The following is a 16,118-nucleotide window of genomic DNA, read 5'->3' on the forward strand; positions in this document are numbered from 1 at the left end:
TGCCAGAAACATTGGGGGAGGTGGGAGTGGGGGGAGAAAGGAAAGAGATGAGGAGAAGAGAGGGAAGGATGGAGGGAAGGGAAGGGAAAGGAGAAGAGGGGGGAGAAGTGAGGGGGAAAGAGAGAAGGGTGGGCGAAGGAAGGAGGGAGAAGGAGAGGGAGTCTAGATAAAATAAAGGTAAAACCAGAGGCTTGGTAGGAGCTTAGAATCTCACAAAACAGGTGGAAAGACTTGTGCTTTCCTGGACTGCGGAATGTGGGAATCAAAGCATGATTCTCTGGAGGCAGCAGGAAGGTTAAATCTGTCAAGGAGCCTCCAGAAGCTTGCCTGTGAGTACCTGTGAACTTGTTTGTGAGAAATGGAAATCACGAAGCAGACAGGGATGGTCAAACTACAGGAAGAGGAGCTTCACTGTCAAAAGCCCAGGAGGAAAGGGGCACTTCATCCTGAGGGGTGGACAGAGCCTAGCAAGGAATGAGGTGTGCACAGGGCCTCACATTTGCAAGGAGGAGTTAGATTAGAAAAGGGAGCAATCAGAGTGCCTACACAGGTGCAGAGAGGCAGGAGGAAACCAGTGTGGCATTTAAATTTATTTATGGCGGCCCTCTGGGTGCTTACTTCCAAGATTGAATTCAGTTCCCCGAACCCACATCGTAAAAGGAGAAAAGCAACTGTTGCAGGTTGCCCTCTGACCTCCACGAACAGGATGTGACATCAAATATAACAAAGGATGCATTACAAGATATCAAAGAGGTGAAATGAGATTAAAAAGAATACTGTGACCTCAACAAGGGGGCGTGCCTTACAGGGCAGTGATCTTGTAAGCATGTTCCAGGAATTCCAGGGAAACCCTAAGACTTCCCAAAAACAAGCCAAGAGCTACCCAGGCATCGCCTGCCATTCTTCCGGGGTTGCCGTCAGCACAGACAGGGCCCAAGCAATGACGGGAGACAATGGCTGACCATAGGAACCTGGAGATGACTGATCATAAGCATGTACTTCTGTAAACGCATTCTAGATGACACTGTTTTTTAAATAAGATATTAGTAAGCAATGACAGAAAAGAGACCCTGGCAGTAGCAGAGAAAGATGTTCAAGAATGATGGAATCCGACTGTGTTTATGAAGTTACTTTTCCGCAGGATGCTGATGTGTGTGATGGAGTGCATTTATTCCCCCAGTCCTCAGGTAGGTACTGTGGGTGGACAGAGAGGAGTCACTGCCAAGGTGCTCATGCGGCTGGCCTGGGACAGCCCACAGTCATTCTAGTATGAGCAGTCTGAACTTCCACTAACCCTCATCAGTATCCAATAGTTTAGTTCTGGTAAACGGTATCACCTATGTTTATCGGACCACAAAACCTTACTATTTTGTTTTAGTTTTTAATTTTTGAGGAAGGAATTCAAGCGACAAAGGCTCTAAGAAATACACTCCAGATAGCCCGGCAGAGTAGTAGAGCCAGAAGACAGGAGATGCCCTCAAGTTTAAACAGGTCAAAGAAGCACCTGGCACACTTACAGCCTAGTGTTCAACAGAAGCACGGGGGCCAACAACTCAATCGTACCTTAAGGAAAAGGTATACGTGCAGGAGACGGCACTCAGAACCCTTACTATCCTGCTATTGCCACAACTATAGCTGAAGCAATACTGCATTGACTTCAGGTTCCTGGGTGACAAAACCAAACAGCGAGGTGCTGCCATGTTGACCACAGCGCTCTGAAGGAAGTCCTGTGCAGAGGAATGTCGTCCTGTCTTTGGAACCTCCTCTAGAGTTGACTAAGGCTCCTTAAGTGGGGAATACACACCTGGGGATGACATGTACGCAAGACCAAGGCTTGCTATGGGGCCGCAACCACGCTGGTTACCTGGTAATGCTTTAGGGTGCCGTTAATGAGGAGGGCAGACTGCTTCTCTACCCTCTCAGAGATAGCATGAGCCACTGTGTAGTAGGACTGTGACCCTCTGGCACTGTACTGCATGCTGTATTCATCATCCACGTCCTGCTTGGCAGTCCTGAGGAAGACAAAGTAGAAAGCCCATGGACCCATGAGTCTGCGTGTTATGTCATCAGAAGTGACTTGAGAGTCGAAGATTGCTGCTGTGGGTATCTGCCCTGCCATTAAAAACATTCTTTGTAAAGTTCACAAAAACTGAGCAGGGCCATCACCGTCTTATCAGCTCCACATCATACATATGAAGAACCTGAGCCTCACACGGAGGTTACTTTGAAGTTCATAAAAGGGACACTTTGCCAATGAAGTTGCCCTGGGTGTCCTCTGGATGCAAAGGTAAATTTCATACATAGGCCACTAGAAAAGCTTGGGGGACTGAAATAGGAGATGACTAAGGAGAACATTAGAGGGGAAAGAGAGGATAAAGGGGTTCTTCCTCCCACTAGACCTCGCGGGGGGGGGGGCCTTTTTACCCAATGCACATGGAAGAGCCACTGTCAGTTCTTAAAGGTGCCACTGAACAGCCAGGGGTGCACTGGAAAACAAAGGCTGCTAAAGTGGGGCACATAACCTGGGAGGGGGAAAACATATCAGAGCATCCACTTCTTCTTTCCGGAGAGTCTCATTGTCCAAATGTCCTGTTCTGTCTACTATTTCAGAACGACGCTCCTAAGCTAACAGCCACACGAGCAATGGGGTGTGTGGACCACTATAGGAGACTGGGCTGGAATGGGGCTCCCAGACAGGAGAAACTGAAGCTAAGTGTGGACCTGGGCAGAGTGGGCAGCTGAAGAAGCTATGACATCCGGGATGACACAAAGATGGTGCTCACACTTGGACTTCTGGGTATGTTGATGGCTTTGAAGGAGGCAGGGAGGGCAAGTCTCGGACCCGGGGGAGGGGAAGGTAAATTTTATTGACCTAATCTTGGATAGAAGTACAAACGACAGGCATGAAGCCCAGAAATGAACCTGAGCAGGAGACAGGATGGTGGAGTCCAGGGACGGGGTTGGGGGAAGGGAACAAGGAAGAGAGGGAGAGGAGAAACACAAAGCCCTTGATCAGAGGAGTCCCGAGCTCAGAAGTGACCTGTGAAGAGCCGAGGGGACACTCAGTTGCAGTGTGAAGATGAAGTCGGTTCCTGTTTTTAAACAGGATTTGCAAACAGAAAACTCCCACCACATGAACCTCACTGTATTAGTGATGGAAACTCCGAGGGCCACGTACTCAATGATCTGCTTGGCATCCTTTTCGGAAACTTCCTCGCTGTTTGGATCCAGCAGTATCTTCTCTTCTGTTTCCTGCCTACTAGACTCCTCTTCTTCATCCTGGAAGAAGACCAGAGATACAGCAAGGTCTCTATTTTAACGAGTATGTTTCATGATTACTGCTTTTTATAAAGAGATTAGATAGTATTTTACTTCACAAATGAAGTGAACAGATCTGATTAAGGGAGGAAGTAAACAAAACATCGGCCTAAGTCAACTGAGTCACCATTTCACCTCGGAATGAGAGAAAAAGGGATGCTACAGGGGTTCTCAAGACCCATACTCCCAAGGATAAGGGTGTGCCATAGCTGCTGTTCTAGAACTCTGTACTCCGTTCTACAACTTAACGTCCTCCAGAGAATGCCCCTTCTGATGATGGCGTGGGTCCCCGTGACTAAAGAGGATCTGACTGGCTGAGCATGCTACTTTCTGAGGCTGCTTCACACCACACACTCCTGAGTGTTCAGAAGCACCATTACCTTGGCAAAGGATCTGACCATGTCCCTACCTCTTGAACATATGATGAAATATTCATATGCCCACTACTAACATGGCATTCACAACCAGTCTGAAGGTGAACATGTATTTCCTAACAATTGCCTGAGAAATGGACACACGTGACAAGTGCCAATGGGGACATCAAGTCAATGACATCAGATCACTTGTGTCATGCCTTCTAGAAATGAGGTGCTATAAGTCACTCACTGGCTGGTGGCCTGGGGCTCCTGTCACTCGGTTGGATTGCATCTCCTCCCAGATGTCAGGAGGTATCTGAGGATGTCAACATTGGGTGGTAAGGGCTACCTAAACTGCCCACTGTACCTTATATTTATAGTTCCAGGCTCTTCCTCAGAAAGAAAAACCTTCTAACAGATCATTTATGGACCTGTTCATTTAAGCAAACAAGAGTGTGTGTGTGTGTGTGTGTGTGTGTGTGTGTGTGTGTGTGAGAGAGAGAGAGAGAGAGAGAGAGAGAGAGAGAGAGAGAGAGAAAGGAGAGAATAGCTGGGAGATATTATTATGCCACAAAAGTATGGTTATGTTTATCTAAATGAAATTTTTATTGTTCTCTAAAAACAATAAATGTTCATGTATATTAATTTAGAAAGCAAAGATTCAAAATACAGAAAGAAAATGTCCATTGCCTTAAAATCCTCGTCAGTTCTATTAGGCAAGGCTGTGTCAGTGGCTGCTTGGCAACCATCTGTGGCATGCCACACTAGAGTCCTGAGTGCTAGTCCAAACCAGACTCAGGGATTGATTGTACTAGCCAGACTCAAGCAAAGGATACAAAATCACTTCATCTTTTTTTTGCACTAATCAATCTTTTCTTTTTTTTTTAAAGATTTATTTATTTATTATGTACACATGTTCAGTCTCCATGTATGCCCGCAGGCCAGAAGAGGGCACCAGATCTCATTACAGATGGTTGTGAGCCACCATGTGGTTGCTGGGAATTGAACTCAGGACCTCAGGAAGAGCAGGCAATGATCTTAACCTCTGAGCCATCTCTCCAGCCCAATCAATCATTTCTTAATTAACCTAACACTAATTCTTGTTCTCTAGTGAAAGTACTTAAGATTCTCATTTTATGTTCTAAACACATTAAGTATTCCTTTCAAGAAACAGAAAAAAATATTTCCTTTTGAGAAACCAGCATATCCAAGGATTTAAAATTAAGAGTCATGTTTAAAGAAAAGTCCAGACGTACATTAAAGTCTTTATGCTTGCCCGTGTTGCCTTTTTTTTTTAATTCAGGCCCCAGACTCATAACTTCTAATGAACTCCAAGGTTTGGAAGACTTCAGAAGTTCTCGAGCATTTAGTGCTCACAGACCACTTGGGGATAAGGAACTGCCTTTCCCAAATCAATCCATCTTCAAAATTCTCCCCGAAAGACCTTTACACCATCTCTAGTCTAACCATAGCTTGTCTCTTTGGTTTCAAACAAATTTAGGGTTCTTCAAGATGCCTCACCAGCCAGGGAACCTCAAGAGATACTACAGTCACTAGGCACACTCCACCAGAGCCTATCCAGGTGCTTAGACCCAGGCATAACCTGAAAACAAACCCAGGAGGAAGGGGCTGGAGGCTTCGGGACTGAGCCCACATTCACGAGGAGACACTTTTTCCTCCGTTAACTTTCAGGCCAGCAAACCCCAAAGAGAGACAGATGTCCACGTACCTCTTCCTCATAATCGGAGTCACTCTCTTCACTGTCAGACCGGGGAGCAACTTCATAACTAAGGGCAAGCAGAGGAGAGGAGGGAGCTGATCTCTGAGTAATAAACACAGGCATTCGCGACGTAACCGCGATATCCTGCTTACAAATAACCAACGCAGATGCAACACTTCTACACCATCTCTCAGCAAAGACCGCACAGGTTCCGTTTGGTGCCACACCCACCCATCGTCCAAGAAGCCCCGAGAATCCCAGGAACTGTTTCTGCACCATACCCAGGATTCATCTCCAGCCAGGCATCCAGCTGACTTGCTTTGGGTGCTTCGGGTCCAAAGAGGACCTTGCCAGTTTCCGTGTGTGTCACTTTGACAGGCAGGTCACTCATTTGGCTGCTTTCGTCCATCGGCTAGAAAGAGCAAAAAGAAATCAAGTCAGCCTGAGATGATAGGCAGCTCTCGGGCCTGTGCTGGTTACTTCTCGGGCTCTTGGTTGTCCAGGATCTGAAACGTTTTTCGTGTTTCAACACTTCCACACCCAATGTGTCTTAACGAGCAGAGAAAGATCACCACTCACTAACAACCCTGAAGAAGTAGATGTGATGGCGCATGCCTGGATACTAGCACCCTGGAGGCTGAGGTCAAAGGGTCACAAGTTAAACACCAGCCTAGGATACACACTGAGACCCTGTATCAAAAAGATCTGGGGCTTTGGCTGTGGCTCCATAGTACAGCACTTGTCTAGCATGTGAATTTGACCGTCGACAGAAAATCTCAACACACTGGCACCTAAGGTATGAGTACCAAGGCTCAGATTTTCTAACGGGCTGTACTTGACAAGACTCTAAGTTAGAAGACACAGAAGTTCAAGGAAGCTGGGGTGCAGGAAAACTGCCAATAAGGTGGCAGCAATGCCAGTAGAGGACATTGACTGTGCCGAGCTCCTGCCTGCCCCAAAATAGCAGCCATGTCTTTACCGGACCAGCTGTATAGGAAAATATAAAATTAGGTTAGAGCCCTAAGGCAGATTCTCCAGGTAGCCTTTATCCTGTTATACACTGAACACTTCTAGCTCCTAGCTCCAAACGCAAAATTTGAAACTTTCTGATCATGGATATGATGGCGCAAGAAGAAAATTCTATAATGGTACCATGGGAAGGACCATCCACAGTTAGTTAAAACACAAGCACACTAACATGATACATAAAGCCACCTTTAGACTATGCCTTAAAACCTATGTCAAAAGAAAAATAAGGTGTATATGAAATATTAATGCAGTGTATGCTAAGACCTAGGTCCTATCCCCAAGGTAACTCATATGTATGTCAGTACTCCAAAGTCCAGGCTCCAAAGGCACAATCTGAGACACTTCTGGCTGCAAGCTTTTAGGACGAGGGATACTTGCCCTGGAACAAATTCCATTCTTATTTCAGGCAAGCAAGGCTGATTCGGGTCATTTAGAACTAATCGTTCCCGAGACCTTCACCTAATACTCCCCAGAGAACAATTCCTGTAAGTTGTGGTTTGGAGAGAACAAAGTGTAGCCCGTGCTATCTACTACAAAACAGCGTGCTTTATCTGAGATCAACCCACCAGAATGGGGTCTAATTAGACCACTGGAATTGTGTGTATGGTAAACAGACAAACAAACAAACAAACAACAAAAACCCCTTCCTATCTGAAGCATGAAGAACTGGCCAAGACAAAGAAGAAGTTCCTTAGCAGACACTGCAATGTAAAATGGCTCTCTCAGAAATCAGGAGTTACATGAAGCCACCAAGGTTATAGATGATGTGCCCTGGGAAAAGTCTGTCTGAAAGGGGCTGGAAATGGAGCAGTCCTATGCAAATGGCTGCTCTTAATTGTAGGGTGACCGACTTCTAGGAGCAGGGCCCTGGGTAAGACATTTGGAAACGCTTCATTTGTGTGTGCATTCCACTGTCTATTTCCCGAAGAGTAGTCAAATGGATGGTGTAGGCATTTCACTACTTCAAAGAATTTTCCCTAAATTACTCTTAATTAGTTTTGTGGTCAGATAGATACATGCAACACTAGCGGTGTAATTAGGATTGTCATATAATTTTTTCTAATTAAGCAAAGAAATGATAAGGAAAAACAGTGGGTTGGTGTTACTTTCTGCATCTTAGAGAAATAACCCCAAAGAACCTCAATCCCCTGTACTTCTCTCCGCCTACTCCCTCAACAAAGCACCAGCAGCAGCAGAACAAATACTAGTGACCATTCACAAAGATAACTTTAAAAGAAAAGGCTTGCCCCGGCCTGCCAGTTTTCCTCACTCCTACGCTGGCTAAAGCAATAGTTCTCGGTAGCAGCGCTGGGCACAGCAATACGGGTCTTCCTCATTAATGTAAAAGGTCATCTACACACTCGAGAGGGAAAAGGGAAATCCAGCATTCGTCCCGTTTCCCTGGGAAAAACCGTATCTTGTTACTGTGGGCTATTATAATACAGCGTGTTTTATTGTTAATGTCACACCTCAGAGAAAATTGGAAATAACTGTGGGTGGAATTAGAACCCTGGCAAAATCACAGAATAGGCCCAGAAGCAAAGGAAGAACATTCTTTCCGAACAAACTGAGCAAGGCGCTCCCCTTTGCAAAGTTCTGCAAACGGAACTCACACATGATAAAAATCAGCGTCTAAAGACAGACCCATGTCGCAGGCCCGAGATCAGAAGACAATTTCCACACGAGGTTAGGGATGAGAGGACAAGACGGTCTTCAGTTACCCTGGGTGCCTGGAAACTGCCGGTGATGTGCAGCCTTGTCAGAGAAGCCTGGGGTCCTATAAGCAGCTGTTGCTTCTAAGTGCTCTGATAATGCAGCGTGTCTCCCCCCCCCCCCACCCCGTAGCATCCTGTCTACAGTTTCTTACACACTAACCTTTACCTGAGCTCTTCCTTCCCTGTGCTGGTGTAGAGCAGCTAGCCCAATACCCAGTTCTAAGAGGTTTCTGCATATCACTAGTTTTACCTTTCTTCCTGCATCTGGCCGTGGGAACACACATGGAACCCATGTACCCAGCGATTCTAGAATGAAACAGGCAATCCTCCCATCACCCGATACTTTAAGCAGGCTTCTCAGAGTCCACAAGTAAAGGTTGGTTAAAACAAACTCTCTGGATTGGCACCTCTCCGTTGTGTCACTGGACAGATCCCTCAGAGCTCAGTGGAATATCAGAAATTCTAGAATATACAATGAAGGCCAATGCCTGGCCTGCTCCACATGCAATCTCTATTATAAGCCTATAGAAATACCTCAAGAAAATCCACAATGTGAACTGCTTGGCTTATGGATTTTTATGATTCCAAATTAGTAATAAACTAGGGAAACTGAGCTGTATTTTATGCTTCTGTATTATTTACTTGCCCAATGTAACCACCGAATTGCTTTACCCTCTCATACCTTCTACGTGGTCACGATCTATGTTTATCTGCCATGCAGAATGGTATACAAGAAACTATCAGTTGATCAGGAATCTTGAGACAGTGTTATTTCTAATTGTCTACTACGTTAATGGTCTGTGGTTTGAAGGAAGATACTTTTAATCTCTCTCAGTTTCCCTCTCCCTGTGTGTGTGTGTGTGTATATATATATACACAGGCATGTGCTCCTTCATGTGTGTGACTGTAGGCATATGTGTAGAGGACAGAAGACACTCCTGCATGTCAGACATTGTCTTTCACCTTGCTTGAGAAAAGGTCTCATGTTGTTTGTCACTCAGAATTTCAGGCTAGCTGGTCCCCAAGGTGCAGGGGGTTCCTCTACCTTTGCCTCCCACCTCACTGTAAGAACACTGGGGTTACATACACATGCTAACACATGCGTCTTTACATGGGTTGATGTCTTCTAACTTGTTCTCACGCTTGCACAGTAAGTGCCATCTCCCCAGGCACAAATGGACCATTTTTACTTTTTAAAAAAAGGATTAACTAAGGGACTCAAGAGATGGCTCAGCAGTTCAGAGTACTTGCTGTTCTTGCGAAAGGCCCAAGTTTGGTTTTAGGCATCCAGAGGCTCATAAATGCCTATAACTTCAGATCCAGGGAACAGAACCCTCTTCTGGCCTCTATGGACACTCGCCCCCAACAACAACAACAACAATGGGAAAACATGCAGACACACACACAAATACTCACATACACATAAATATAACTTTTGTTATAAAAATGAGGGGCCCAGATTAATGTACACAAAGAATGGTACCACAGGTTATGATTGACTCCTCTAGCAGAACGTAAGAGCCAGTGGGTGCCACTTCCCTTACCTCTCCATCTGGTCCCAGGGCCGACTCCCCTCCCTCTGCATTCTCTTCGGCCTTCTGCAAAACAATAATGTCAAGTGTTATGTATCCATCAAGAACACAGGACAGGAATTCCCAGCAACTCCCACATCTAACTATCTCATTGCCCTGTGCCTTCCTCTCAAGAAGCACAATGCAAATGTCTTTCATTTTTGTTTCTCTTTGCTGAGACAAAATACGCAGCATAGTAGCAACGTGTAGAGTCATTTAAAGCCAGATGTGATTCAAGGCCAGCCTACTAGAGATCTGTGGATCGCATCTTTAGAGACCCACAGAGCCCAAGGCACAGCACCATCAAGAAGGCGGCATCAGAAACAGTTTCCCGTGTTTGGCACCGAAGACAAATCCTGACATAATTAGTTCGACTTTCCTATTCCCTGAGCAAGTTTTCATCAGCAATGAAGAACGGCATTCTAAAAATGTCCATCAACAATAAGCTCTGAACCGCTCCTCAGTCATAAAAATACAAACAAAACAAAATTCTGTGAGTTCCCGGGTGGTTTCTGTTCTACCTAATTGGCTTTGATAATATATAGTATTTCCACAGTGTGTATGTGGGGAAATTGATGTGTGTCTACTGTGTTCTCATGAAAAATTCCATCGTCTACCATTGCTTAAACACTCCAGTGTCGTAGTCCGTTAACCTCTATGCGCCTCAAAGACAAGCAAATGAGAAATTAGTATGATGTCAGATTATACACAGAACCAAGTCCCATATGCAATATATACAAAATGGTGAAAAATGTCTTCCATTTACGACACCTGACAGGTAAAATATTTTATATTCAGAATCTCTACTTTAAGGTTATTACTAAAAAAAACTATACTAATTCTTTGTAATAAAATATGGGAGAGAAAAGTTCCAGTCATTTCCTTTGCTAAGATACTTAGGGAAACAAGCTTTCTAGAACTCTTTTAGTTAATTGAAAAATATACACACTAATACAGAATCAAAATTAACTCTCCTTAGCTTACTTCAGACATTCATTCTATTAATACTTTTATCTTCTATAAAAATAATTAGTCTCTTTTTTTTTGAAAGTAATTTTATTAAATTATAAAAAGTTTCCATTTACGCCCCTCCTCCCAACACCCTCCCAAAAATAATTAGTCTCTTAAAGCAACTTCACTGAAAATGATTTTTCCACACTGAAGAAGTCTCACAAACCTATGACTTTTTAAAGTTATTTCCAATGTAATCTATAATTTTCTTACGAAATAACACTCTTTGTGTCCCTACCATACACATCTCCCTCCCTCTCTCTCTCTCTCTCTCTCTCTCTCTCTCTCACACACACACACACACACACACACAGAGACAGCAAGGGGTAGTGATTAAGTATAAACAATGGAGTTTCGACCAAAGATTAGAAAGATAAAGGCTCCTACACTTAGACCTGTTGGAGACTTGTCTCTTCTGTCTTGCTGACTAGAGGAGAAAGTATGTGCAAGCTCAGAGGACTGATACCCGGAATCACGCGCATGGGTTCCCACCTAGCCTGCTGAGGCACTCCAACAAGGGCAGAAACCTTGTGTTCAGAAGAGAAGCCAGCCAGTACCAGACACTAAAGGTTCCATTTTCGGAATTCTCCAGCACTATGCTCCAGAGATGGTTTTAATTAATGAGAGAAAGTCAATTAATCCCACCATTCTTTCCATAGAAACCAGAAATAAGCTACAAATTTGGCCAACAAAGAAAATCAAATGAGACAATGAAAAAGCCAATTTGAAATAGCTAGTGAGTGGAACTGGATCACCATTTCAGTGAATAGCACATTAAAAAGCTCGGAGCGCCATAAACGAATGGAATCAAAACTATTCTACAGCATACTCTCTTATGAATATACTATGAGCTAGCCAGAGCGTTATCTAAAAACTGCCTCACGATCAGACCCTTTCATTACTTAAAGTCCCCCAAACTAATCTATTTTCAATACCATTAGGCAGCAAGAAGCAAAGAGCTATTAGGAGTCCGGCCGCCCTCAGTTCTGGGGTTAGATGAGTTGCATGTCAATCACAGCTCTGACTGCACCGGAGACCTTAGCGGTGGAACCTACAGCAAACAAGCTTCTCTTTGCCTTAGTTTCTGCAGTAGGAAAGGACCACTGTTTGAGCCTGCTCATTCCAGAGCTCAAATGGTACATGCCAAAGCCACAGTTCAGGATCATGAACAGGAGCTCAGGAGCTATTGTTATGCCTATCATTAGGACTGGCTATGGCACTGTCTGCAAACTGCCTCCTAAGGCTACGAGGTCAGCCACTTCTGTTGGTTCAAGGAGGACTCATACCCACAAGGGTGTCCAGAACTTAAGAATTACTAAATGAGTATTGACCAAACAATAAAAGTGTTGTCAGGGTTTATCATCATCGGGAGCCAAAATATTCTCCAAGTCATAAAATGGTTAAAAACACACACATGAATCACCATTGACCTAGGCTCCTGTGTCCCTCCCTCCCTGTCCTTGGACCCAATCCTGCCACATGATTATGAGACTTGGAAGCCAGGTGGCAGTCTGCTCTATATAGAGAGACGCCAGTCCCTCCCATCATGCTCTGGGCTTCTGATGTCTAGTTGGCACGCTATCAGAAATCCATGTTCTCACACCAAACTCATGTTTTAATGTCAACACAGAAAACGAACCCGAAATTCCTTCCCCTTTTCACGAATGGACACGAGAGACTGTGACGTTCACTTCCATTGGAACTGACTTTGGACAGTCTCCGGGCCCCAGGGGAGACAGCTGGGTGCAAATGGGTCAGAAGTGACAGTGTTCCCACTGCCTGAGAAAGGTTCTCATGCAGTTGTCTGTGTCATGGAATCACAAACACATGCTCTACTACTACCACCGGGTGCCTACACTTACCCCGCTGATTAAAACAAAAAACCCAACTAGGCGGGCAGTGGAGGCACACGCCTTTAATCCCAGCAGGGACAGGCGGCAGAGGTAGACCCGGGCACAGGGACACTGAGTCTGAGGGCAGACTGGTCTACAAAGTGAGTTCCAGGACAGTTAAGGCCACACAGAGAAAACCTGTCTCAAAACACCCTCCCCCCCCCCAAAAGAAACAAACACACAAACAAATCAAACTAAACCACTGCAGTCCATTCATTAGTCAAGACCAAAGGAGCCCTGTAGCGGCTTCTTCTTATCTAACAAAACGCTGCAAACTAATTATGCTTATGTGGGGATGGATGTATAATTAACCTACTCATGTCAGGGGAGATGTGTGATGCAAATTACTCCCAACTAAAGATTACTCATTACCAAAAATTGCTAAGACTCAAACAGATTCGGGCTCACAATTGCCAAGGCCGATGTCAATTTACACTCTCCACTTTAGGATGTCCACAAACAGAGCGGGAATGCGCCTTCCATTCTGGGGGCGTGTAAAACGGACAGTAGGGCTACTGGAGGAAGGATGTCCAGAAATAGGAAAATCCTTGTCAGCTGAACTCAAGAAGACAGACTTCAGTGGGGCAGTCTGTTTAGAAGACAACACGGAGGCTGCAGACAGCTTCATGGCAGCTGTCTTACAGTCAAATCATGAAAGAAGCCATTTTCTCCCCCAGCAGGTATCGCCCACAGTGTGCAGGAGCAGCATCTAAACGTGAGGGCACCTTAAAGGCTCGTTCTGCTTTTCTGGAACCACTTGGTTTATTTTTCCTGTCATCTAAGTGGGCCTCTGAGCCCCAAGACAGGTGCTCAGGCAATAAAAAAACGCTTGGGAATATCAAATTAGCAGGCATTTGCACACTGTCTGTGTGGCGTCGTGCAGAGAAAACCAATTTGAACATTTGACTTAGGTAATTGGTCAAGCCAGTTGAACAGGACTCGGGTTCAAACTGGTTTCACCCATTTTTGACACTGAACTGGCCAGATGAATGGGATCACGTCAACAGTGTGCTCACTGCTCCCCAAACAGTCCTTACACCCACACGGGCAGCACTGACTACACTGCTTTGATCCACCTATGGGGTCCTGGAAGGAAAAGCTGCAATCAACTACAGAATCTTTGGGGAAAGAGTGGAGATAAAACAATCGGAAAAGGCTGAGAGTAACTTGAATTTGCAGCAAACGTCTCAACGACATTATTCTGTTTCGCTGACAATCATACCAGCAGGCTTTGATGGTTGTGTTTAATATCGAAAACGGTTAAAAATCGCATTTCCAATCACTGTACTGAATAATGTACCATGTCAAGAAAGGTCTCCCCTTCAATGTACAGCAGTCTTGAGCTGTACTTGTAAGAGTGGATGGGAGGTGGGTATGGGGAAGAAGAACAAATAAAAGGATTTTGAAAATTGATTATATTGAGGTCACTCAGCAAGATGAAATTTGCCATGTTTTTTCTCATACTAGATCCTCTCTTCTAATGTAAAAACAGATAACGTAAATCTGGGTATGAAAGTAAGTCTAGGCTATGAAACTTACACAGACTGAGAGAAGAGACCCGAGGGCACCGAGGACAGAATACAGAGTGTAAAGGAACGTAAGTCACATAAAACAGAAAGGAAGCAGGGCGGTGGTGGTGCACACCTTTAATCCCAGCACTCAGGAGGCAGAGACAGGCAGATCTCTGTGAGTTTGAAGCCAGCCTGGTCTACAGAGCATAGAGTTCCAGGACAGGCTCCAAAGCTACACGAGAAAACAATGTCTCTAAAAATCCCGTTCCCCCATTCAAAAAGGAAGCTCTACAATGAGTGGGAGGGTACAAGGAAGAGAAGGGTGATAGGAGAACAGCGGGGGACCAGGAAGAAACAAAACCAAATGCTGTATGAGGACCACCATAACGGAAAGCTAATGTTCTGTGTGTTCGTAACAATAGAACAAAACAAGGCAAACCCATGAAGAAAAGCACTACCTGGCAGTGGTGTCCATGTCTGGCTACAGCACATGTCCATCAATACCACGGGTTTTCAAGACACATCAAAGACATCCAACAAGGATGTTATGTCCACTAGCATACCCCTCGTGGAAGAGGTTGAAGGGAGAACTTTATATTGAATTTTTGCTAGGCATCAAATAGTTCTAGACGCTGAAGCAAGACAACTGAACAGAGCACTCGGTGGGGGTGCCTCTGGCAAGAGCTCCCAACCACAGCTTATGCAAAAGCTGTGCCCCAGGCAGGATGAGAAATACTTTATGATCATCCAGCAGAGGTCATGCAAATCAGAAAATCCCCTCTGAAGGAGCTGCTGCTGAGCCTTGTGACCAGCAGAATCTGTCAAAATAACAAATCTTCGTGCCCTTTCTACAGGCCCCAGTAGCCAAAGTATCTGTCACTGTCCTACAAGACATCCTCTACTTATATACAACCGATCCTCCATTAGAAAAAGAAACAGAATCAGCTGGCCGAGCTGGTCCCTGTCACCAATCCTAGCACTTAAGCAGTAGAGGTCAAGGTCACCCTTGGTTATGTAACAAGTTCAAGGCCAGCCTGGGCTATGTGTGACCTTGTCGTTAAAAAATAAATAAACAGAAAAGTAAGTGAGCAATTTATTTATCCAACCAAAATATGCAGGTTAAAATAGTCTTTATTTTTTAATTTACTATATTAAACAAAATCGTGTGTGTGTGTGTGTAAGTGTGTATGTGTGTGTGTGTGTGTGCGCGCACGTGCACACACACACACACACACACACACACACACACACACGTCAAGCACATACATGGAGGCCAGAGGGACAATGCAGGAATCAGTTTCCTGCTTCCACCATGTATCAAGCAAGTCAGTACCAGGCTTGGTGACAAGTCCCTTAACCTGCTGAACTGCTGAACCATCTCCCCAGACCAGGACTTGGTTTTCAATAGCAAAACAAACAAAACATATGGAAAGACCACGTGTATCTCAACCTCCTTCCATCCATTTGTCACAAGACTGCTTGGTGTAGCAACCGAGATTTGCTGAGCAGTGCTGTGTGCCAGCAAGGGCTCCAAAAGCGTTAGAGAAGTTGCTACATAAGCCTTGCAACAGAGTTGGGGCGGGGGAAGTATTTCTGTGCCCTTGTCCTGCTTAGCTTTTATTGTCTACTTGATACAACTTAGAGTAGGCTGGGAGAAAGGGAGACTCAGCTGAGGGACTGTCCAGCTCAGTTTGTGGCCATGTCAATGAGAGAGACTTTCTTGATTGATGTGGGGAGGCCCAGCCCACTCTAGGTGGTACCATCCCTTAGAAGGTGGGACAGGGCTGTCTGTATAAGAAAGCTAGCAGAGTGCGAGCCAATGAGCAGTAGTCTTCTATAGCTTTGAGTAGTGGAATGTCATCTGGCTGTGTCAGCAGAAATAACCCTTCCCTCCTCTAAGGTGCTTTTGGTCACGGCAACAGAAATCAGACTAAAGGGGACCCTTTTGAAGGGTAAGAGACAGGAGCACTCTCTAATACACTTTTAATGATATAC

The 16,118-nt window shown here is 44.9% G+C and overlaps 1 protein-coding gene across 8 annotated transcripts in view; it reads right to left on the bottom strand.

Moving 5' to 3' along the window:
• Smarca2 (SWI/SNF related BAF chromatin remodeling complex subunit ATPase 2) overlaps nt 1-16,118 on the bottom strand; it is a 168,931-nt gene that overhangs the window by 101,402 nt on the left and 51,411 nt on the right. For all 8 annotated transcript variants that reach the window (XM_048438755.3, XM_048438749.3, XM_085693741.2 and 5 more), the window contains 5 exons: nt 9,683-9,736; nt 5,676-5,806; nt 5,404-5,461; nt 3,179-3,279; nt 1,865-2,012 (listed from right to left, as the gene is read on the bottom strand). In XM_048438755.3, the coding sequence (XP_048294712.3) occupies nt 1,865-2,012; nt 3,179-3,279; nt 5,404-5,461; nt 5,676-5,806; nt 9,683-9,736 (492 nt within the window). The remainder of the gene's footprint in view (nt 1-1,864; nt 2,013-3,178; nt 3,280-5,403; nt 5,462-5,675; nt 5,807-9,682; nt 9,737-16,118) is intronic.

This window comes from Myodes glareolus, chromosome 7, assembly GCF_982192425.1.
Source record: "Myodes glareolus chromosome 7, mMyoGla1.1, whole genome shotgun sequence".
NCBI classification, from domain to species: Eukaryota; Metazoa; Chordata; class Mammalia; order Rodentia; family Cricetidae; genus Myodes; species Myodes glareolus.